Source organism: Hippopotamus amphibius, chromosome 11 (genome assembly GCF_030028045.1).
Source record: "Hippopotamus amphibius kiboko isolate mHipAmp2 chromosome 11, mHipAmp2.hap2, whole genome shotgun sequence".
Taxonomy (NCBI): Eukaryota; Metazoa; Chordata; class Mammalia; order Artiodactyla; family Hippopotamidae; genus Hippopotamus; species Hippopotamus amphibius.
Genome location: NC_080196.1, coordinates 76,811,804 through 76,835,275, shown reverse-complemented (window position 1 = coordinate 76,835,275; position 23,472 = coordinate 76,811,804). Strand labels below are relative to the sequence as shown.

At 37.6% G+C, this 23,472-nt stretch overlaps 1 protein-coding gene and 1 pseudogene across 10 annotated transcripts in view; one reads left to right on the top strand and one right to left on the bottom strand.

Moving 5' to 3' along the window:
• YES1 (YES proto-oncogene 1, Src family tyrosine kinase) overlaps positions 1–23,472 on the top strand; it is an 81,232-nt gene that overhangs the window by 50,966 nt on the left and 6,794 nt on the right. For all 10 annotated transcript variants that reach the window (XM_057700441.1, XM_057700431.1, XM_057700433.1 and 7 more), the window contains 9 exons: positions 2,466–2,738; positions 6,641–6,740; positions 9,327–9,425; positions 11,767–11,870; positions 11,961–12,110; positions 13,515–13,670; positions 13,831–14,010; positions 20,891–20,967; positions 22,435–22,588. In XM_057700441.1, the coding sequence (XP_057556424.1) occupies positions 2,474–2,738; positions 6,641–6,740; positions 9,327–9,425; positions 11,767–11,870; positions 11,961–12,110; positions 13,515–13,670; positions 13,831–14,010; positions 20,891–20,967; positions 22,435–22,588 (1,285 nt within the window). In that variant the 5' untranslated portion in view covers positions 2,466–2,473. The remainder of the gene's footprint in view (positions 1–2,465; positions 2,739–6,640; positions 6,741–9,326; positions 9,426–11,766; positions 11,871–11,960; positions 12,111–13,514; positions 13,671–13,830; positions 14,011–20,890; positions 20,968–22,434; positions 22,589–23,472) is intronic.
• Positions 16,890–17,898, bottom strand: LOC130831945 (ubiquitin carboxyl-terminal hydrolase isozyme L5-like; annotated as a pseudogene).

Genomic DNA, 23,472 nt, shown 5'->3' with positions numbered 1-23,472 from the left:
TCAACCTTGAGTATTGAGCCAAAATTTGCCAATCTCATAAGCACAAAAGATACCTTTCAAAATCTGCATTTATTTATTTATGTATTTATTTTTGGTTGCTCTGCGCAACTTGTGGGATTTTAGTTCCCTGACCAGGGGTCAAACCTGGGCCCTCAGCAGTGAGAGCACAAAGTCCTAACCACTGGACCGCCAGGGAATTCCCTAAAAATTTGCATTTATTAGAAGACTGGGATGGTGGGACATATCTTCATATGCTAATTGGGCATATTTCATTTGTGAATTGCCTGATGATAGACTTTCCTGTTTTTCCAAGGGGCTATTATATATATATTTTAATGTGTAAGAGTTGTCTAGATTAAGAACATCAGCGAGTTTTCACGTGAGTACGTTGATGTGTTGAGAGAGCAAGGAAGAGCATGAGCAAGCGCAGAGATAACCTCCCTGCTTCTCACGTCTTTAGTTGCACTTGAGAGTCTGTGCCCACTCCTGCCCCCTCCACGTTAATCATATATCCCTTAGTCTTCTCCTTTAAGGTTTCTAATTTTACATTATGCTTTAAAGGCTTTTCCAACTACTAGATTATGAAACAACTTACCTTTAGTTTCTTCTAACGCTTTTAGAAGCAACTGCCTTTTATCTATTTAGCTGCTTATTCTCTAGCAGTGTTTTCAGTAGGTGTTTGTTTCCAGTCTCAGTCCTGTTCCCTGCCTTGCTTTCCTGTCACGTCTTCAGAATATACCTGTTTTAAGATAGTGATCTGAAAACCTTCCAATTCTGAGCTTCTGAGGCTATTTCTCTTTTAATATTTATAGCTACGTTTTAAATTAATATTTTGCAGTTGTTTGTAAAAATGTTGTCTTTCAAAATTGATGAGGCAATCATCATATCACTCACCTAGTTCCTTTTGAATGCCATAAAATAAGGGAAAAACTGTAAAAAGTAAGTGAATCAGGGGAATTCCCTGGTGGTTCAGTGGTTAGGACTCCACGCTTCCACGGCAAGGGGTGCGGGTTCAATCCCTAGTTCGGGAACTAAGATCCTGCATGCCGTGCAGCGCAGGGGAGCCCCCCGCCAATGTAAGTGAGTTAAAGAAATCACCAGTAGCTCTGCAGGAAATGAATGGAATAATGCAGAGTTTCTAATAGCAGTAAACCTTCCACATGTAAATTATGTTCGTAGGCTATACAGTGTGTAAGAGATGAGAAACTCTTGCTTTTTAAGAAATGTATTGCCAGTGATTTGAGGGTAGACTGGGAATTAGGCCAGTAAACAAAAAGCAAGATGCAGGTGGGAGTCTCATACAAAAATCTCTCCAAAAGTATGTTAGAAGTTTTAAGGAAGAAGATATTTTACCAATTACGGAGATAGCCTGAATGGTAAAGTAACATTTGTAATGACCCTAAGTAAATGGATAAATTTTAGCAGGTAGAGATGTGAGGAGAGTATTATGGACAGCAGTGCTTTTAGGAGGGAAAACACAAAAATGGGAAAGCACAGGGCATATGTAATGGGGAAACAGGAATTTATTGTGTGCATAAAATAAGTGAGGAAATGATAGGAGATAAAGTGGGAAAGATAGATTGGAGTCCGTTGGCAAGCAATGGGGGTGTGACCATCAGTAGGACGGGAGAATATGCAGAGTCGCATTGTCCTGTGTAGTAGCCACTAGCCACATGCAGCTGTTGAGCACTTAAAATGTGCTTGGTTGAAATTGAGATGTACTGTAAGTTTAAAATACACACCAGATTTCTAAGATTTAGTACAAAGAAGAATATAAAACATCTCATTAAAATTTTTCATGTTGATGACATGTTGAAGTAATTATATTTTAGATGTACTGAGTTAAATAAAATATATTATTAAAATTAATTTTCCTGTTTTTATTTTTTAAATGTGTTTACTAGAAAATTTAGAATTTTATGTATGGCTCAGATTATATTTCTGTTACACAGTGCTGGTATAGGTAGAAGGAAAACAACCAGAATTTGCTAGTACCTGCTGTGTAGTACCAGAGATTGTCTAGAAGTTGTAATAAGCTTAATCCTTGTAGAAAATCTTATGAAGTGGGTTATATTATTGTTCTTCTTTTTCAAGTAACTGAGGTGCAGAGAAGTTAAGCAGCATACCTGCAATTTACTCCACTAGGAAGTAGGAAACTAGGATTCGAACTTTGGCCTCTGGTATCAGAGCCCATGCTTTTCCCAGCACACTGTGGTATGTTGTCATTGAACAATTAAAGGAGATTGAGCTGGAGAATGACAGTATTGAAATGATATGTTAGCAGAATTATAATAAAGATAATGAGGAGGAGAGACTTTATTTTTAGCTATCTAGGTTTTTTTGGTTTGTTTTGTTATTAACTTTTTTGCAGGAGAAAAATGGCTTGTTGAAAGCTGTTCAGTTGCGTTTTTTGAAGTATCCTTTATGTTAACTGCTTCTCAAAATTTGCCTTATCGCCTTTGTAGATTTGATAATGGGCTGCATTAAAAGTAAAGAGAACAAAAGTCCAGCCATTAAATATAGACCAGAAAACGCTCCAGAACCGGTCAGTACAGGTGTCAGCCATTATGGAGCAGAACACACTGCAGCGGCACCAACATCCTCCACAAAGAGCACATCTGTCAATTTTAGCAACCTTTCCATGACACCATTTGGAGGATCCTCAGGGGTGACACCTTTTGGAGGAGCATCTTCCTCATTTTCAGTGGTGCCAAGTTCATATCCTGCTGGTTTAACAGGTGAGATTTAAATGGACAATCCGGTTGTGAGTTTGAGAATGTGGCCCTGAGCAATACATACATAAAGTTTGCCTGCTGTAAGAGAAATAACTAACTGGGGGATTTTTTAAATAAGTGTATGTGAAAATTAAAGTCTCCAGCATAAAAATTAAAGTCATATTGTGTACATGGATATTATGGGAACTTTGCTGGTAATCTGATGGTGATTATATACTGGGTTATGTCATTAATTATTTCAGTAATTCATTTTTCAAATAATTATTGAGTGCTGACTGGCAGGCACTGGGAATATAAAGATTAAGAATGTATACCTCTCCCTCAAGAATGTTACAACTTCTGAGAATTGTAAAGTGCTAGCTATTATTAAAGTATGATAGTAATTATTTGATAAGTGTTAGGTAAATGGCAATTTCGTGATGATAATACAGTTTTTCTATGAGATACTACTGATTGAAAAAAGGTAAATATTGAGGCTCAGAATTTACATGATTTTTTTTCCCCCAGAGTCACAAATAATAAGCAGGGAGGACGCAGATCTAATGCCTTATTCTAGAACTTAATTTATTACACTCTGAGATCCTTTCAGAGGACAGCAAGAAGTGATGGCTGACAACCTTTCATGGAGCCAGAAATGCTCTTAAAAAGTAGTCAGAAACTTTAAAAAGAGAAACAGTTCTTTTGTGAAGGGTCCTCTATCAGGATGCTTTTCTCTTGAGTAGCAAAGCACAATTGGCTTTGAAAGGCAGGGTGAGCTCCAGGATTCCTTGATCCAGCAGTTCTTTGATGTCATGAAGGACTCGAGTTTCTTTGGTTTCTCTCTTGCAGCCCTTGGAGTGTCCACTTTATCCTTAGTCTTGGCAGAACAGCTGCCAGCACCAAATTGAGCAACATATGGGGACAAAAGAAGAATCTCTTCTACAAGCATGGACTATAAATGTGTCCCTTCACTCTGCTCACGTCCAGACTGAAAATAGTGACCAGAGAATGCCATACACTAATTCTATTAGACTTCATTTGAGGAGTTATGGACATCAAAAAGAGTCAATTATAGTCTTAATTCCAGCCTGCTAACTCTAAATGCATCTCTAATAGATGGTCTTGATGGTATTTCTCAGTCACCAGTAAAAGTTTATTTTCAGGATTATATGTTCTGGAAAGATAGTACTCCAAAATGAGTAAATATTGAAAAGACATACTTGAGTTACCTAAAGCAGTTTATTTATGTGAAATAGTCCATTCGTGGGTATTCGTTTATTAATGAGTGTCTGCGTGCCAGGTGTAAAGAGTTGCAAGCAAGAGAAACAAGGTTTCTGCCCTAATGGAGTTTACATTATGAGGGTGAGTCAAAAATTATCCACATTCTGGTTATATTAAAACTTCTGTTGGCTGCACTGTCTTTGGTCAGTGCTTTCCTTTCATGGCTACTGTCTCTTGAGTCACTGCTGTGCAGGTGTGAACATGTTACATTAGTTCATTTGTAACTGAGGTGGGAGCAAAAATGGATGCCCAACTTGTGATTTGCATGAAAGAAGAGCAGCGTGCAGTGATTCGTTTTTTTGTGGTCTGAGGGTGTGTATATCTGCACATTTCTGCCCACATTGTCGACACTTTGCAAAAACTTCACTTTGAGGTATTAAAGCATCCTCCCTATAGTCCTGATCTTGCTCCATCGGATTTTCATCAGACTTGGTCCCCTGAAAGCAGCCCTTCGAGGACAAATATTCATTTCTGATGAAGAAGTGAAGACAGTGGTGCATTCGTGGCTCGCAGCTCAGCCTAAAACATTTTTTAATGAGGGAATAAGAAAGCTTGTTGACAGATGGGCAGAGTGTATTGAAAAGCAAGGAGATTATGTTGGAAAATGATGTATTTGTCTTTTCTAAAAGTTAATTTCTACAACCAGAGTGTGGATAATTTTTGACTCACCCTTGTATAAATGAGGGTTGGATAATAATAATTATAGAAACAACTAAACAGGAGGATTAATGGTTTATAAATACTATGAAGGAACTAACCAAAATGATTGGTGAAGGCCCTTTAAATTATCAAGGAAAGCCGTCTTGAGGTGAAATCGTTTTAGCTGAGATTTTATTAATGGGAATGACCTAAATATGTGCAGAAATGGGAAAAGAGCTTTCTGGGGAGAGAGAATAATGCAGTTCAGGGGATACAAATGAAGTTGGCAGGTCTGAGGACTAGTATGGGCGGAGGGTAGAATTTATGCTATGGGATTGAAGAGTCAGGATTTCTCAGGACCTCACAGACTATAGTAAGAAGTTTGAGTTTTATTCAAAGCCAGAAGGAAGCTATTGAAGAGATTTCAGTAAAGGATTTGCACAATTGAATTCCCTTTTTAAAAAACCTCCCTCTGTGAAGAATGGATGTAGGGAACCAGATATAGAAGTGAGTTAGGCTGCTACTTTCCCAGTGAGAGATAACAGGGACTTGGATTAGGGTAGAAATGCTGGAAACGGAAAAGGAAGTAGATAAGGTACTTTAGAGGTAGAACTGACAGTGCTGGTAATAGACTTGGCTTGAGTTCCTGATTGGCTGGTAGTGTTTGCTGAGGTAGGGAAGACTTCAGTAATACAGGTTAGAGGAGAAAAGTCAACACCTTTGTTTTGTACCTAATAAGTTTTAAATTAGACATTTGAGATGTCAGATAGGTAGTTAATATATAACTGGCCTTAGGGGAGAAGTCAGATGAATGAGATTCTGTTCTTTTACTTGCAGGTAACAGTTTGGCTGTTTACGTTGCTAATCTCTTAAGCATCTACATACAGTGCTTTATATGACAATTATTTTTGGAATTTATAATATCAGGCATACCATTTAATTTCTAAGAAGAACATGCCACTTTTATCTTTGTGTTAAGTATAGTAAATAATCCTAATAAAACCCTAGTTATTGGGACTTCCTAGGTGGCGCAGTGGGTAAGAATCTGCCTGCCAATGCAGGGGGCATGGGTTCAATCCCTGCCCCAGGAAGATACCACATGCCGCGGACCAACTAAGCCCGTGCGCCACAACTATTGAGCCTGCGCTCTAGAGCCCGTGAGCCACAACTATTGAGCCCATGTGCTGCAACTACTGAAGCCCACGCGCCTAGAGCCCGTGCTCTACAACAAGAGAAGCCATGGCAATGAGAAGCCTGCGCACCACAATGAAGAGTAGCCCCCGCTTGCCACAACTAGAGAAAGCCCGTGTGCAGCAACAAAGACCCAACACAGCCAATAAAATAAATAAATAAATAAATAAATAAATAAATAAATAAATAAATTTATAAAAAAAAAAAACCTAGTTATTGCTGTTAATAATTAGTCTTTTTTTAAATTAGGTTTTTTTGGAGTATAATTGATTTACAGTCTTGTTAGTTTCTGCTGTACAGCAAAGTGAACCAGTTATACATATACATATATCCACTCTTTTTCTAGATTCTAGTCCCACATAGGTCATTACAGTGTATTGAGTAGAGTTCCCTGTGTTATATAGTAAATGATTAGTCTTCAAGGTGGAAATGTTCACCTATTGTTTTTAAGAAATTGAGACGATTAATGCCAGTAGTTTATAATACTCGTTAATGCTTTTTCTGCCAAAGAATTGATTTGAACTTTGTCTTTTCAAGCTAGAGGTATTGCAGCTATGAATCAAGATTACAAATGTTTCTCTGGGTCTATAGAATTTTAGAATTGGTAGAGTACAGTAGTCTCATGGAAGGCCTTAAGACAGCATCTTAATAACTTGAAAATTTCAGTGGCCCAAATCTCCAACTTTTTAAAATAGATTGTGGAAACTAGGACAACAACTAATGCTTAAGCTTTTTGTTGTTGTTGGCAATGTTTTGAAATTTCTCTGTTGTTAATTTGTCTATATAATTTACCTTGGTCTTTTTTCCCCCAATAGGTGGTGTTACTATATTTGTGGCCTTATATGATTATGAAGCTAGAACTACAGAAGACCTTTCATTTAAGAAGGGTGAAAGATTTCAAATAATTAACAATACGTAAGTGTAATGAACATTTTATGAGGGAGAAATACCAGCGGCACTGCAGCCACTGAGCTAGTTGATGATTCAGAGACGAGAGTGATGGGGCATGGATCTCTGCCCACTGGGCTGGGTGATACGTTTGGTTTCTTTAGACACATGGCATAATACTGCTGCTGGCGCCAGAAGTTACAACTTCTGCAAATTGTGTTGCTGTGGTTCTGTCATAAATAGTAGAGATTTAAGAAGTACATTAATTAAAAACTTTATAAAGAGATTTCTATGATCCCATTTATCTAACTACCAGATGATTTAAAGATCTTATCTCAGGGGCTTCCCTGGTGGCGCAGTGGCTAAGAATCCGCCTGCCAGTGCAGGGGACATGAGTTTGATCCCTGGTCCAGGAAGATCCCACATGCTGCCGAGCAACTAAGCCTATGCGCCACAACTGCTGAGCCTGTGCTCTAGAGCCTGCGAGCCACAACTAATGATGAGCCCACGCTCCTCAACTATTGAAGCCTGCATGCCTAGAGCCTGTGCTCTGCAACAAGAGAAGCCAGCGCACTGCGACAGAGTTGCTCCCACTCTCCACAACTACAGAAAGACCATGTGCAGCAAAGAAGACCCAACACAGCCAATAAATATTAATTAACTTTTAAAAAAGATATCTCATTCATTGCGCTTCTTCCCCTTCCTCACTCCACTGCCCAGCCAGACCGAATTGCCTATGATTCTGAATACACTGGGGATTCTCCCCCTCTCTCTGCTTTCACACATGCGATTTCTTTTTTCTGGAATGTGACTTATTTCTCCATTTTTCTTCCTCTGTCTGGCCAGTGCTGTTTATCCTTCAAAACGTATATTCCTGTGTCCTTTCTCAAGGGAGCCTTTCTTGATATTGTTTCTACCTTTCCTGCCTGGCCTAGTCCCCACGTCCTGCTACATCGGGTGTCCCTCTTTTACATGTTCATATAGCAACCTGTGCAAACCTCAGTTACAGCTGCCATCATAGTTTTGAATTATATCACTTGCCTATCATTCTTTTAGACCAGTGGTTCTCATCCTGGGGGTAAAAATCACCCAGGGGACGTTTGACTGTGCCTGGAGACATTTTTGGTTGTTATAGCCAAGGTGCTGCAACTGTTGTCTAGTGCATAGAGGCCAGGGATATTGTTCAACATCCTGCAATGCACAGAACAGCCCCCCACAACAAAGAGTTATCCAGCCCAAAGTGTCACTACTGCCGATGTTGAGAAATCCTGCTCAGAGTTACTTGCGGATAAGGACTTTTAACCTGTTTATAGCACACTCTGTTGTAAGATCTGTTACTTAAAAGGTATTCAGTGAATGTTTGAATGAATTAATGAATGGTTATCAGAAACAAAGTTTACAGTTTGTATATACTTTAATATACACTAGGAAGCTGCAAGCCAAGTGTATGAGTTTGTAAACATTTGAATTACTAGAGGATTTTCAGTTTCATTTTTTTAGAGCAAATATGCCTCAAGCATTTATAAAATTTTAGCATAGACAAAATGTTTTCAGTACTGACCTCTGGTAAAGCAAAACATGCATTTACTCTTTAGTAGCAGAACCCATATGTCTGCCTCATTGCAGATTGATAATGTATGTTCCTTTCGTATTAATTTTGGAAAAGTGAGGGCTTATGTATTACAAACCACATGTAGTTCTCATCTTCCAAATTTTAGTCTTATTTGGATATTCATAGGTAGCATTCTTGTAAATATACTTTATTCCAGGAATTAAATTTTTTATTATTGCTCATTGCTAATATTTTGGCTACAAGAGTTCTAGGACATCTGAATTATTTTCCCCTAATGTGACTAAAAAGGAACATTATAATTTTATGCACTGTTAAGGAGAAAATCATTTAGCAATAAAACAGAATGAACAACTGATAAATGCTGAAAAAATTATGCTAAGTGAAGGAAGCCAGTCAAAAAGACCACATACTGTATCATTGCATTTATATGAAATGCCCCCACAATGGGCATGTCCATAGAAACAGCAGATTAGTGGTTGGAAATGGTGGAGGAGGTATGGGATGGGGAGTAACTTAATGGGAACAGGGTTTCTTTTGGGGGTGTTGAAAATGTTCTAAAATTGATAGTGGTAATGGTTGAAAATCTCTTTAGAAATCTTAAATGAGGGAATTTTATGGTATACCAATTGTATCTCAGTAAAGCTTTTAAAGGAGAAAACAACTGAAACTGAGTAATCTGAAAGATTTACTTCCCAAATTGTTTTATTCAGTATACTTTATTGTCTTAGGTCAAAAGAGTTAAGTTAAAAAAGAGATAATTAAAATTAAGGTGGGGTGGTTTGGTTTTTGTTTTTCAGGGGTTTTGTTTTGTTTTTTTGGTTTGGAGCAGAAATATGCAGTTGTGATTTGCTTAGCCTTATCCACTTAAATCATGTAACCGGTTTTTTTAAAATATTCTTTGAGTTTGTTTATCAAATGAATGCATAAATTAAAAATGGAAGTAATAACTCTTGTCTATTGCAGATGCAGGATGGCACTGCAATAGATCATGTCCTGAGCTGTAGTCTACCTTGTGGTAATTGTTGTTTTATGTGTTGCAGGGAAGGAGACTGGTGGGAAGCAAGATCAATTGCTACAGGAAAGAATGGTTATATCCCTAGCAATTATGTAGCCCCTGCAGATTCCATTCAGGCAGAAGAGTATGGCACTGCTTCATATTTTATTAATTATTTTGGTTTTTAAAATGTCTTAATGCACGTTCTGCTTAGCACAACTTTACACACACACAATTACATACCAGTCTTAATACAGCTAATGTATCATATTAATAGATGATGTTACTTGAAAGTTAATAATGCCATAGTATTTGCTTACAGTAGGATCATAAATGAATCTGCATTTATAATACTGCATTATGCCTAGTCCCTAGCCTTTATTTTTTCACTTAAAAAATTGCATTAACCCTTTTATATTCTGCAGACTTTCACTTCAGTTTTTTATCCTCAGATGTTATTGTGTCGGTGTTGACTCCTTGACTTAGGTGCTTGCTCCATGGTTATGTAGGAGAGTTTTTGTCTTTTAGGAGGCACACACTGAAGTATTTAGGGGTAATGATTCAGCATGTTTGCAACTATCATTCAGTTCAGAAGGAAATACACATACACACATACACAGGGAAAGAGAATATGACAAAGCAAGATGTCAACAGGAAGCCTGGGTGGAGGGTATATGGGAGTTCGATGTACCATTGTTACAACTTTTAAAAAGGTAAAATTCAACCCTTCAGTGACATATTACAGGCATACTTGGAGATATTGTGGACTTGGTTCTCAATGACCAGGATAAAGCAAATATTGCAGTAAAGCGAGTTGGTTTCCAAGTGCATATGAAAGTTATTACACTGTAGTGTGTTAACTGCGCAGTAGCCTATGTCTAAGAAAACAATGTACATACCTTAATTAAAAATGCTTTGTTGCTGGGACTTCCTAGGTGGTGCAGTGGTTAAGAATCCACCTGCCAATGCAGGGGATAAGGGTTCGAGCCCTGCTCTGGGAAGATTCCACATGCTGCAGAACAACTAAGGCTGTGAGCCACAGCTGTTGAGCCCATGTGCCACAACTATTGAAACCTATGTACCTAGAGCCCATGCTCCTCAACAAGAGAAGCCACTGCATTGAGAAGCCTGCACACCACAATGAAGAGTAGCCCCCACCCCCGCTCTCAGCAACTAGAGAAAGCCCGTGTGCAGCAAAGAAGACCCAACACAGCCAATAAATAAATAAAACAAATAAATAAAAAAATTTTTTAAATGCTTTACTGCTGAAAAATGCCAACCATCGTCTGAGCTCTCAGCAAGGCATAGTCTGTTCTGCTGGTGGAGGGTCCTGCCTCCACGTTCATGGCTGCTGATCAGGGTAGTGGTTGCTGAGGGCTGGGGTGGCTGTGGCAATTTCTTAAAACAACAGCAAAGCTTGCCACATTGATGACTCTTCCTTTCACCCGGAGAAAAGAACACTTAGAGACCATTGTAGGGTTATTACTTGGCCTAATTTCACTCTTGTCTGTCTCAGGGAGTGGGAGGCATGAGGAGAGGGAGATGGGGAAACAGCCGGTTGGTGGAGCAGTCAGGTCACACACAACATTTATCAGTTAAGTTTGCTGTCTTATGTGAAAGAAAATGTTTGCAATATTGCAAGACTTAGCAAAATGTGACACAGAGACACAAAGTTAGCAAGTGCTATTAGAAAAATGACTGTGATAGACTTGCTCGAAACAGGGTTGCCACAAACCTTCAATTTTTAACAAGACAACACCTGCAAATCACAATAAAGCAAAACACAATAAAATGAGGTATGCCTGTACTTTTATGTCAAAGCAGGTTTATCTGGGATTCATAAATAATACTTCATCTTCATATCACAGCATCTTGCACATAGTAGGTGCTCTGTCAGTATTTGCTTTTTTATTAGTGATGTGTAATTTGTCTCCATAACTCCCTGTTCTGTTTTGGCACTTGTTACTTTCCATTTTGTCCTTTTGTCTTTTTTCTCCACTATTCTGTGGCTCCTCCACAGCAAAAATTACATTTTTATTCACAAAACTGTGTTAAATCAAACCCACACTAATTTAGAGTCCCTAATAATTTGGATATGGTTTACTTGCATCTTACTGAATACAAATGATCACAGCTGTTGCCAGAGAACCACTTTTACTCTTCCTACTATAATCTCAGTATTTCCATCTGTCATTGACTAAAAGGCTGTCATTGTTGCCTTTCCTTCTATATTTATGGTTCCTGTGACTGCCACGTGGAGTTTAAGAGACATGTCAGTAGTTAATATATGAAATTACTATGACAATACATTCTGACTAATATTTGTAATATTCTTATTGAAGAAAGATCTTTCGTTTTGCTGTATTTTAAGTTGTCCTATTCTTTGTCATCCTCCCTATCCCACTCCGTTCTTACTAATATCTATGTATAATTTGTCTGATGCTTACACCCTTCTAAAAAGAACACTACTCATTTTTTTCCCGCAGATGGTATTTTGGCAAAATGGGGAGAAAAGATGCTGAAAGATTACTTCTGAATCCTGGGAATCAACGAGGTATTTTCTTAGTAAGAGAGAGTGAAACTACTAAAGGTATGAATATTGTTAACAATATGAGTATAAAAATTTTCCTTGGCAGTATTTTAAGAAAGATATAGTGAAAGTGTTCATTTTCCCCTCTAGGTGCTTATTCCCTCTCTATTCGTGACTGGGATGAGGTAAGGGGTGACAATGTGAAACACTACAAAATTAGGAAACTTGACAACGGTGGATACTATATCACAACCAGAGCACAATTTGATACTCTGCAGAAATTGGTAAAACACTATACAGGTACGTGAATATTTCAGAGGTGAAAATTATTTCCTCATGTTTAATTTTATGAAGACAGAATCCATGTCTTCATGTCTCTTAAGGTTTAGCGTGTTACTTTACACACACTATGTGCCAGTGTATTTTAGTTTTAAAATGAGGAACAGGTCATACTTACTACCTGAGTTGAGTTCTTGGATGATGTGCTAAATCAGACTGTCATCATTTGTGTCTTTATGTCTTTCTGGCATAGTGTTTACATTGAAGTTCCATTTCATAACAGCTTAACACCAAATAGATGTGACAATAAAAAAGCAAAAATTTTATTTCGGGACACATACTAAGTTTAGGTAAAACTAAACACTTAAGTAAAAAGCTGTTATTATATGTCCTATTGGGTTACCTTCCTCAGCATGGGCTAGACCACGTAAAACTTCCTAAAGTGTAAATCCAATGAAATTTGGTCTGAAGATGCATTTTTCTTTTCATGGAAAATTAACCTATAGCAACTATAGACATTTACCAATCTTTCAAGGACCTTTGGGAGGTATTCAGTATTAGAGTCTTCTTTCTCAAAGTTTGTAATCTCCAATTTGATACATGAATGCATCTGAACATCTTTAAATGATTAATGCCAGGGGAGGGGAAATTTCCATGACAATTTCTTCACTGACAGCTAGCTGCAAATTGAGTATGTCAAGTCAGTCACCAGTCTTGACATTGGTTAAACATGTTATCAAGCAGTGGCACCAGTTGTAATTGCACTTGTTAGAATGTGGATATGTGGTTACTTGTTGAGAATGGTAGGGAACATGTCATATTTACCATAAGAAAGATTGTCTAAGTAGGATTCACGAGTCAAGCCATTATAAATTTGGGGTTCCCTGTTTTTGTGTCTCCTTTATTTGAAAATCAGTCCTCTAAAGAAAGAAGCTTTTCCTTGATTTTCGTTGTGCTTCTTATACTAGTGGTTTTTAGAAATGACAATTAATGGTAGCATTCTCTTTGGGAAGAAATAAAGCACAGTGATCAAAAGCAGAACTTTGGAGGCAGCCAGATCTAGGGTTTGAAACCAGTCTCCATCACGTACTTACTGGCTGACCTTGAGAACATTGCTTAAGTTTTCTAAGTCTCCTTTATTTATATGGGATATTTATAAAGTGCTGAGTTAGCATAATAGCTGGGACATAACAAGTATTCAATAAATAACCTTTAAAATGTATTTAATAAAATGTTTCACTTCTTGTATGTTTTGTTTCTTTTATGCAACTCCCTTTTTGTGTTTGTGCTTTTGTAATAAAACTGATAGAGCACTATGTTTTTATTTCCTATAATTTAAACTTTTAAAAACACTGGTACAGCTATATATATACCTTAATTTTTGTAAGCTATTCATTTTACAGTGTAGTTTATTCATTTATCTAGAACATGCTGATGGTTTATGCCATAAGTTAACAACTGTGTGTCCAACTGTGAAACCCCAGACTCAAGGTCTAGCAAAAGATGCTTGGGAAATCCCTCGAGAATCTTTGCGACTGGAGGTTAAACTAGGACAAGGATGTTTTGGTGAAGTATGGATGGGTAAGAAGCCTGAACTTTTTTTTTTTTTTTTTGTCATTGTTTAGCCATAGATTAAAATGCCAGAATTTATAAAATATGTTGAAATATTTTAAGTTTACTGCTGCTCATTGAAGTTTGTTGTAAATCTCTTAAAATAGTGAAATGTGGGTTGTTTCTGTAGGAACATGGAATGGAACCACAAAAGTAGCAATCAAAACACTAAAACCAGGTACAATGATGCCAGAAGCTTTTCTTCAAGAGGCTCAGATAATGAAAAAGCTAAGACATGATAAACTTGTTCCACTATATGCTGTTGTTTCTGAAGAGCCAATTTACATTGTCACTGAATTTATGTCAAAAGGTATGTGTATGTTAGTATCTCTTGGGGTATTCATGTTAATAAATTTTAAGTCTTCGTCTCTATTTTTATGCATAGAGATTTTTATTGTATTTTCTAACTTAAGATTTTTATGTAGACATGTGAAAAGAGAAAATCTGAGATTTTGTTTAATGGAATACTTAGTAATTTGCTCCAGTTATTCCAAAAGATAGTACAGAGTTTAAAAAGAAAATAAGGCACAAATTTATTTTGAAAGTAAATAGTCCTTCATTCTGTTTGACTAAAGGAAGTGGAATAGCTGGGAAGGAGGAAAAGGAAAAAAGTATTCGCACTGGTCGATTTAAAATAATGCAATCTTGGGACTTCCCTAGTGGTCCAGTGGGTGGGACTCTGAGCTCCCAGTGCAGGGGGCCTGGGTTTCCATCCCTGGTTGGGGAACTAGGTCCTGCATGCATGCTGCAACTAAAGATCCCGCCTGCTGCAACTAAGACCCTGCACAGCCTAAATAAATAAGTAAATAAATAAAATAATGCAGTCAGAAAAATATACCTTTAGTGCAAGGAAATGAGGTAAAGTTAAGAAATTTACTTTTATCTAGTTATAATCTCACTTAGGACTCCTAGAAACTTCTTTTTTCCACTACTATCAACTGAAATTTCTCCGTTTCCCGAAACCCCAGACCCCAAGGTATGGGATCTTCAGTAACAGGGTTGATTAGGGCCAGGGAAAGGAGAAGGGAAGGCTGTTGCTCTAGAAGAGGAACCGGTAAGTCACCAGATATGCTTGCTGACAGGCCCGCTTTTTATCCTCTTGAATTTTATCTACTCTTTTTAGTCTTAATGAGTCACTAATCCATAGTTAAAGCCACTGATGGCATCATCCCTCTCCAGTTGTCCATCTTGGTCAGTGATGTAGTTCCATCTAGTGGTGACAGAACCAACTACAAGCTACACATTGACTATAAGAAAATATTTCCCCCCCAAAGAAACAGAAAAACCAAAAGTTAGGAACTGACATAGCCTACTAATTGAGAGCCAAAACATTACCTAAACCTCCCAAAGCACATGGCACTTCTGGCAAGGAATCTCTGCTTCAAAAAACTGCCAAATATCCCATGTCAGAGTATATTAGATGAACTAGAAGGGAGAAACAGGACAAAGAGAACGTTTAAATCAGGATACTGATAGCATAAGAATGTAGTGGAGATAAAGCTAGTGTATGTTGATTTCAACAAGTATTTAATTGGGGAACTTGGTAGAAGTCTGTGTTGTCACATTGCTGGGTTAGGATTATTTCTAGATGGGAAATTTAGAATACAAGATCCCCATCTTGCTATTCAAGCACTTAGAACTTGGCCCTCCATAATCCATCCAGACTCATTGCCTCATGTGTTCTCTTTTTAACCAGAATACTCTAGAAATTGTTAACAATTAAAATGTATTGAATGTTTCTAATATATAAACAGTCTGCTAGTATTATAAGGTATCAAAGAAATAAAGCCAGCTAATTAACTTACATTGAATTAGGAGAGAAAAGATCTCACCCATTGAGGTCATTTTCCGTATAAAAGTAAATAACAGCTCACTATAAACAAACAAACAAGTTCAACCCAAAAAGCATAATGAATTTCTAGGTGTTTTGACACATTCAGTAAGTAAAATAGAAATTGAGGAAAAGGTAACATAGGTTGGAATAAGATGAGAAAAATCAGTAAAAAAGACAAGTCTTGAACTACCCTTTAAGATTATGAAGGGCATGGATGAGTAAAATGAAAAGTACCAGTATTTTTCTGCAGAGCTATGAGGAAATGAGGAACAAAACCTTGGGTAATGGAAAGTACAGACGGTAACTGGTTGAAAATAAGGCTGGAGAGGTATATGAGACAAGCTTGAGGACTGCTCTGAATTGGTTTCATAGTTACTTATCAAGTACCTGCTCTTTCTGCCATGAATGAGCTTCAGAGTATCCATGAACTTCCTCTGAAGTTCTCCATCAATTTTTACATACTTAAGTGCATTTTTCTAGAAAGAGAGTCCATAATTTTCATCAGATTCCCAAAATAACCCATGACCAAAAAAAGGTTAAGGACCCACTGATATGATTCAAAATGCTCCAATAAATTGATATAAGAAACATTTAAGGGAGGGGGGATTTGTTGTAATTGGTTAAAGATAAGAGAAGAAGAATTGTCAAAATGACACACATTCCAGTCCTGGATCTCTGTGCTCTGCAGCCTTTTCACTATTTAAGCGATTATCTTTATGGCGAATGATGTTCTACTTAGTGGATCGATCATGACACTTTATTTATTTATTGCTAAAATAAATTTGGGATGTTTATTACTTTTTCTGCTGGTAGCAATGAAAATCACTAGAAACTATACTTTTATTTTTTTCAATGATCTGCTTTAAAATCAAGCTTTTTCAAATAATTGGTATAGAAGATAAAATTCAGTTTTAAATCTTCAAAATATTTAGATATCAAAGACAGAAATATTGATTTTTTTCATTAATGATGAGGAGAAGCAAGAGATTCAGTTTGATCAATATCTGACATTTATAAATTTTAAGCATTTAACCAAGCTGGAAGATTGAAAAATTAATTATAACAATTACAGGTAGAGAATATCTGTCCATTTTCTAGGTTCATTATAGTAGTTATCTATCCAAGGGACCAAAAAGAGTTCTCAGATCCAATGTCAAATAATGGGATTTGGGCTAGCGCTCTCAACACCACTTTTATTTAATATGCACCACATGCACATGATGCAGGCAGGGAGAGGTTATGAATCCATGCATTGAAGATGAGAGAGACGGGGGCTACTGCCAAACGTGCGCTGAGTCAATTAGGATGTTGCTCGAAGTTCTTTATACTTAATGGTTTCCTCGAAAATAAAATGTGTACACATCCGAAAGCATCTTCTTCATTTGGTTTCCTTTGCTTTCTTTGCCTTCTGTTTTTCTTTTGCCTTTTCCACTAGTGGTATTAACTGTTGGTGTTCTGCTAAAGTCTTTAACAGTTCCATAATGAACAGCAGATAATTATGCTTCCTTCTGATATTTTCAATCTTATATCTTTTGAATTTCTGTACTTCTTTAATAAGCATCTGATTTTTGGCAGTCTCTGACTGAATAGCACTTAACATGTTATTACCCTGATCTGTATCCGTGGGTTCCTCCTCAGCAAGCTGTCTTTGTAACTCTGCTATCTTCTGTTCATGTATCATTTTTCTGTCAGACACAATGGCCATTAAGGTAAATTGAATTTCACCTTCACTGTACTTTTATATCCTTTTTTCTGTGACTGGCCTCACTGCGCTAATCCAGTCATCTTGATTGCATGCACCTAAATCAGTCAGTCCTTCTCTTAATCCATCTAGTTCATACAGTCTTCCATTAACAGGAACATAACTGACAAAGTGAAAAGCATCTTCCTCTTTTGCTGATGTCTTTGCATCAAATTCAAACATTTGCTGTCTGGCAAAGCTGTTGTATACTTGTTGAATCACATCTGAATTACTCAGTGCCAAACCCTTCATAGCTGCATCAAAACTTTGTGAAAATTCTTTAAACTCTGCCAATATCTCTCCTAAATGGACATCTTGATGGGTACAGTTCAATAACACACTTAGGCTTGTGTAGCACAAGCATTATTAATTATCTGCTTGGCAAAAAATATCGTGTCAAGTCTGGAGTCCTGAACCATCAGAGCCTGCTGGTTCTTCTCCTGGCTGCTATTTGAAAAGAAAAATCAGCCCATGAACTGGCTTTAATTTTTCAAAATTCTCAGGCTCTAAACTCCCATGTTTCTTCTACTTGGGCTCCTCGGCAACCGAATCCTTTAATGAGCTTGGTGAAGACCCCAGGGTCGCTTTCCATGAGGGCACCACTCCCCGGCATTGCCTGTCATGGCCCTGGCCACACGCCGCCCCGCTCCACCTCCAGCTCCGGCCGCCCCCGACTCCAGCTGCTGCTGGCCACTGAGCTCAGCAAACCTGCTGCTGGCTCGTCAACCCCACGTCCCATGGCACTTTATTTAGATTCTAAATCCCGAAGCAAAGAACTGTAGCTTTTGCTTCTTTCTCTGTATTCTACATTGTCATGCAAAGTATTTATATGACATCAGTCTGTCTTGCAGGCTAAGAAAAAGAAGGGTCCCTTCCTCTGTTTAAGGAAGGTTCTTATACTACATTCTCGATCCTTCCTTTCATTTAAAAAGAAAACCCTCCCTTAGTCCCAGCATCTGCTTTTTACCGACTTCTCTCTACCTTTTGCTTCCCTTCACAGCCAAGATTCCTTAAAGAACAGACAATGTTACATCTTTACTCCCTAAGTAGCCATTTTATTCTTGTTAAATTACAGAATATTTCAGACATATAAAGAAACTGTAACACCCATGTCCCTGCCATCCAAATTTAATGTTTACGTTTTGCCATATTTGCTTCAGATCTTTCTACTAAGGGAACGACACATTGAAGATCTAACTGAATCCTTGTTTTTACCCCTTCTTGAGCCCATTCCCATCAGAAGTAACCTCAGTTTTGAAGTTGGTGCTTTTCTCATCTCTGTTTTTCATGTTGATATATTTTTACTGATATATAATAGTATTTGTATGTCTTTAAATTACATAAATGTAACCAGCTTTATTTTTATTCAACATTATTTGCTTGAGATTTATTCACGTGGGTCAGGGAAGATCTCATTTGTATACTTGTAACTATTGAATGAAATTCATTATGACTATTCCATTGTTTATTCATTCCTTTCCTAATGAACATTTAGGTTGCTTTTAGTTTGTAGTGTCATGGACAGTGCTGGCAGTAAAAATGCTCGTACTCGCCCTTTTTTGACATGTGCGAGAGTCTCTGAAACATCAGATGGGGGCAGCAGTAGCATCACCCTTCCAGAAACTTGTTAGAAACACAGTCTCTGGCAGTGAGGCCCTGCAGTCTTCACTTCCCCACCCCCTTATGTAATAATAGTCCATTGTGTGCTGTTAATCCCAGTTATTAAGTCTCTCTGGAAATGTTCTTGCTGTTCTCACTGTTGTTGCTAGATTTTAACAAAAGTCTCTTTCCTAGACTATTGCAGGAACTTTTAAACTTACTCCTTTTATGCAGTTTTAGTCCAGTTTCATTCATCAAATTGGAGTGATTGCTTTTTCAACATAAATCTGATCGTATTGGTTCTCAGTATAAAACTTCACATAAAAAAGATGAAGTCCCTTTGTGCATTGCCTTCTGTGTCCTGACTCTTGCAGCCTCATTCTCATCAGTTCCCATTTTGTGCCTGTGTCCTTGCATAGGAGGGACTGTTTGCAGTTCCTTGAACTTACGGTGCTATTTCATGAATTACTGCCTTTGTACTTGTTACTCTCTCTTCCTGGAATTCCGTATCTGACCCCATTCTTCTTTAAGATGCATCTCCTGTGTGAAGCCTTTCCTGACTTCTCCATAGAATTCACCAGATCCATTGTGTCTCCACTGTAGTTTTTCCAGTAACTTTTATAACACCTATTGGATAATATTTATTTGTGTGCATATAGTTTCTAGATCCACATACTATACTTTCATATAGTATTTTAAGATCTTATTTGTCTTTGTATCTTCTGTGCCTTTTACAGTGCCTCATGTGTAGTAGACCCTCAGTGAATATTTGAAAGGGTAGATAAATGGGCAAATACAATAACATGTCCTTTCCGCCGTAGACAGACCAGAAGAAAAGAGGTATTCCCTGACTTTGAATCTCTATAAATGAGGAGACTAAGTCATGACTACACCTTGCTGCATAGTCCTGTCAACATGGAAAGGGCTTTCTTTGCCTTGGCTTGTTTTGTTTTACTTTTATTTTGAAATACTTTTAAACTTATAGAAAAGTTGAAAAAATAATACAAAGAATTTCCATATATGTTTCAGCCAGATTTGCCAATTGATATATATATAAATGTGAGGGTTTTTTCCTGAACCATTTGAGAGTACATTGCAGACATTATGCTTGCTTTACCTCTAAATATTTCAGTTTGTCTCCTAAAGGCAAGAACATTGTCCTACATAACCACAGTACAGTGATCAGATTCAGGAAATGTAACATGGGTACAATTTTGTTGCCTAAAATACAGTTCATATTCAGATTTCACCAGTCGTCCCAGTGATGATTAAGCACTTTCCCCAGATCTGGTGTCCAGTCCCTGGTCCTGTGTTGCTTGTAGTAGTCCATGTCTTTAGTCTCCTTTAATCTGGAGCAGTCCTTAGTTTTGTTGTCTTTCATAACGTTATTTTTTTTTTTAAGAGAACAGTTGTTTTATAAAATGTGCCTTAATTTGGATTTGTCTCATATTTTCTCTTGATTAAATTCAGGTACATAGTAAATTTTTAAACTGTAATAGAAAAGCAATTAGACTTTTTCTTTTCAGCCTTTATCTCTGCTATAATGCATAGTACTTTGCTGTTCCATGGTGTCTTCTGCTAAAATTGAGAGAAGTCAGTTGGACTAACAATTCATATCAACTCATTTAGCCACCTAGCTTTAGTTTCAAGTACTCCAAGATATTCCTAAGTTGTCTGAGCTCTTGTTTCAGATTGGCTTAAAAATATAAGTATCTAATACTGCTTTTTGACCGAAAATTAGACCAAGTTTGATCGAAGCAAACAAGGAAAGAACGCTTATAATCTGGTGAGATGATTGATTCCCTCCCCTCCCCCTTTAAAAAGTTTCAGTTTAGGGCTCTCTTCTAGAATCTTAAAGATCATTATTCAGAAATTCTGAAGCTGCAGAAAATAGTGAAGAATAAAAAGTTGAAGTTTTGTATTGTGATGTGATTTGTTTGAAGGTAGGGGAATGTTTGTTGCAGTTCTGATTTGAGATCTGCTTATTTTTCATGAATGTCTTGCTGTCTGTTACAGGGAGCTTATTAGATTTCCTGAAGGAGGGAGATGGAAAGTACTTGAAGCTCCCACAACTGGTTGACATGGCTGCTCAGGTACTTGTGTGTTTATACATATGTCCATTTGAATTGCAAGTGTACATTAAAAATGTAAACTGATATTAGTAGATACTGTTTTTATAGTGAAATCACAGAATTTTAGAGCTGGGAGGAACATTACAGATAATCCAGTCTGATCTCCATATGTTACAGATACTGTAGTAACTTGAGGACCCAGGTATCTAAAATTCATGTAACTTATTAGTATTAGAATCAGGTAAGTAACTCGCAGTACAGTGCTACCCTGTATCATATGGCCTTTCAGAAACTTATGCATCCATAAGTATAAAATCTGTATGTATTTATATTTCAAAAGGTAAATTTTAAGACTGAGTGATTACTATTCCAAAGAAAATATTAAAATCTAAAATATATGCTGCAAAAGGCCGTGAACAAAGGTGGGAGTAGTAGGATATGGTAGGCAGATATTGAGCAACATGGAATCATAGTGATCCTACCAGGATAGAAGGTTGGAAAGTAATATACCCACAGTAATTAATAATATTGGTCTTTAAGTAAATAAAAATGAAGTATATGCTCAATTTCTTATTTAATATAGTCTAAAGCAAGAATTAAGATGGCAGTATACCGTTAAAGATGGGATAGTTTTACTCTTCCGGATTTTTGTTTTTAAATATAAATGAAAACTATTAAAAGTTTTATTCAGATGTGTGGTAGGTATTCTAGGGGCCTTTTATTGGCTTTAGTTGACACACTGAGTCTACAACTCCTCTCTCAGTGAACGTCCAGATGTCCACGGGATCTGGCAGTTTAGAGAAATTTTATACCAAGAAACTGTACATGTGAGACTTTAGCATATGCCAAGTCTTGTCCACATACCTGAGCTCAAGGCTCTGAGGCCCTCTATGCTAGGGGCCAGCAAACTGTTTCTGTAAAGGGCCAGGCAGATGCTTTGTCCTACTCCCCCTGCCTCTCTCCCCCTCCTCTCCTTCTCTCCCCCTCCTTCCTTATCCTACTCTTCTTCCTTCCCCTCCATTAAAAGGTTTTCTGTTTTCCGTGTTACCTGCTAGACTATGCCCTGTTGCCATCATCTCTCTCTTTTTTTTTTAATATTTATTTTATTTCCATTATTTCTTTTTTTTTTTTTTTTGGCTGTGTTGGATCTTAGTTGCAGCATTCAGTCTTCAGTTGAAGTGCTCAGACATCTCTCTAGTTGTGGCGCACGGGTTTTCTGCTCTGTAGTTGTGACATGTGGGCTCTCTCATTGAGGTGTGTGAGTTCAGTAGTTGTGGCACGCTGGCTTAGTTGCCCCAAGGCATCTGGGATCTGACCAGGGATCAAACCCACACCCCTTCATTGGAAGGCAGATTCTTTACCACTGGACCACCAGGGAAGTCCTGTCTCTTTTCAAGATATATGATTCTTCAGTGATCTGACTTAACATTAACCAGAGTTGTTCTTTCCCTCCTTCCCTTTGTATCATCATCTTCTTTCCTTCCCAAGATTGCTGACGGCATGGCATATATTGAAAGAATGAACTATATTCATCGAGATCTTCGAGCTGCTAATATTCTTGTAGGAGAAAACCTTGTATGCAAGATAGCCGACTTTGGCTTAGCAAGGTTAATCGAAGACAATGAGTATACGGCAAGACAAGGTAAAATGGCTGTTATTTATTTATTGTGTTTTTTTATTTCTTGGCTGCATTTGGTCTTCGTTGCACACAGACTTTCCCTAGCTGTGGCGAGTGGGGGCTACTCTTCATTGTGGTGCGCACGCTTCTCATTGCAGTGGCTTCTCTTGCTGTGCAGCACGGGCTCTAGGCATGCAGGCTTCAGTAGTTGTGGTGCGCAGGCTTCAGTAGTTGTGGTGCACAGGCTCAGCAGTTGTGGTGCACGGGCTTAGTTGCTCTGCAGCAGGTGGGATCTTCCCAGACCAGGGATCGAACCCATATCCCCTGCATTGGCAGGTGAATTCTTAACCACTGTGCCACCAGGAAAGTCCCAAAAAGACTTTTTTTATAAATGCTTGTAACCTTATTTTCAATTGGATTTTCTTACCGTTCTTTTGAATGTACAGGGTTTTACAGAATAAGAATAACAGCCCTAGGTCTGCTCAGAAGAGTCATAGAAATATTGATTCATAAAACTACACACAGTGCAAAATACTGTGGCTTTCTGATAGTTATTTCCTCCAAGGAAGAACCTGACTGTGGGTGTTCTTTGCATTATAAATACAGCAAGCAGTATTCTCTTCACACTTCTTTTGGCATGCCAACAAATAAGAAACATTTTAAAATAACTTTTGTAACAAGCTTCAGAACTATCCAGATTTTACTACACTGAGGACTTAGAAGCTAATATATTAAAAAATAGCATACAATTTTATAAAGGCTTTGGAAACCATTTCTGTGCCAGATTTATAATAATTCTTTATTATATATAAAATTGTAGTAAATAGAAACACTTAGAAGATTGACCCTGTAAAGAGTGAGGGAGGGGAGCTTACAGAAATTAACACAGGTTGATTCTTTCATTTGGC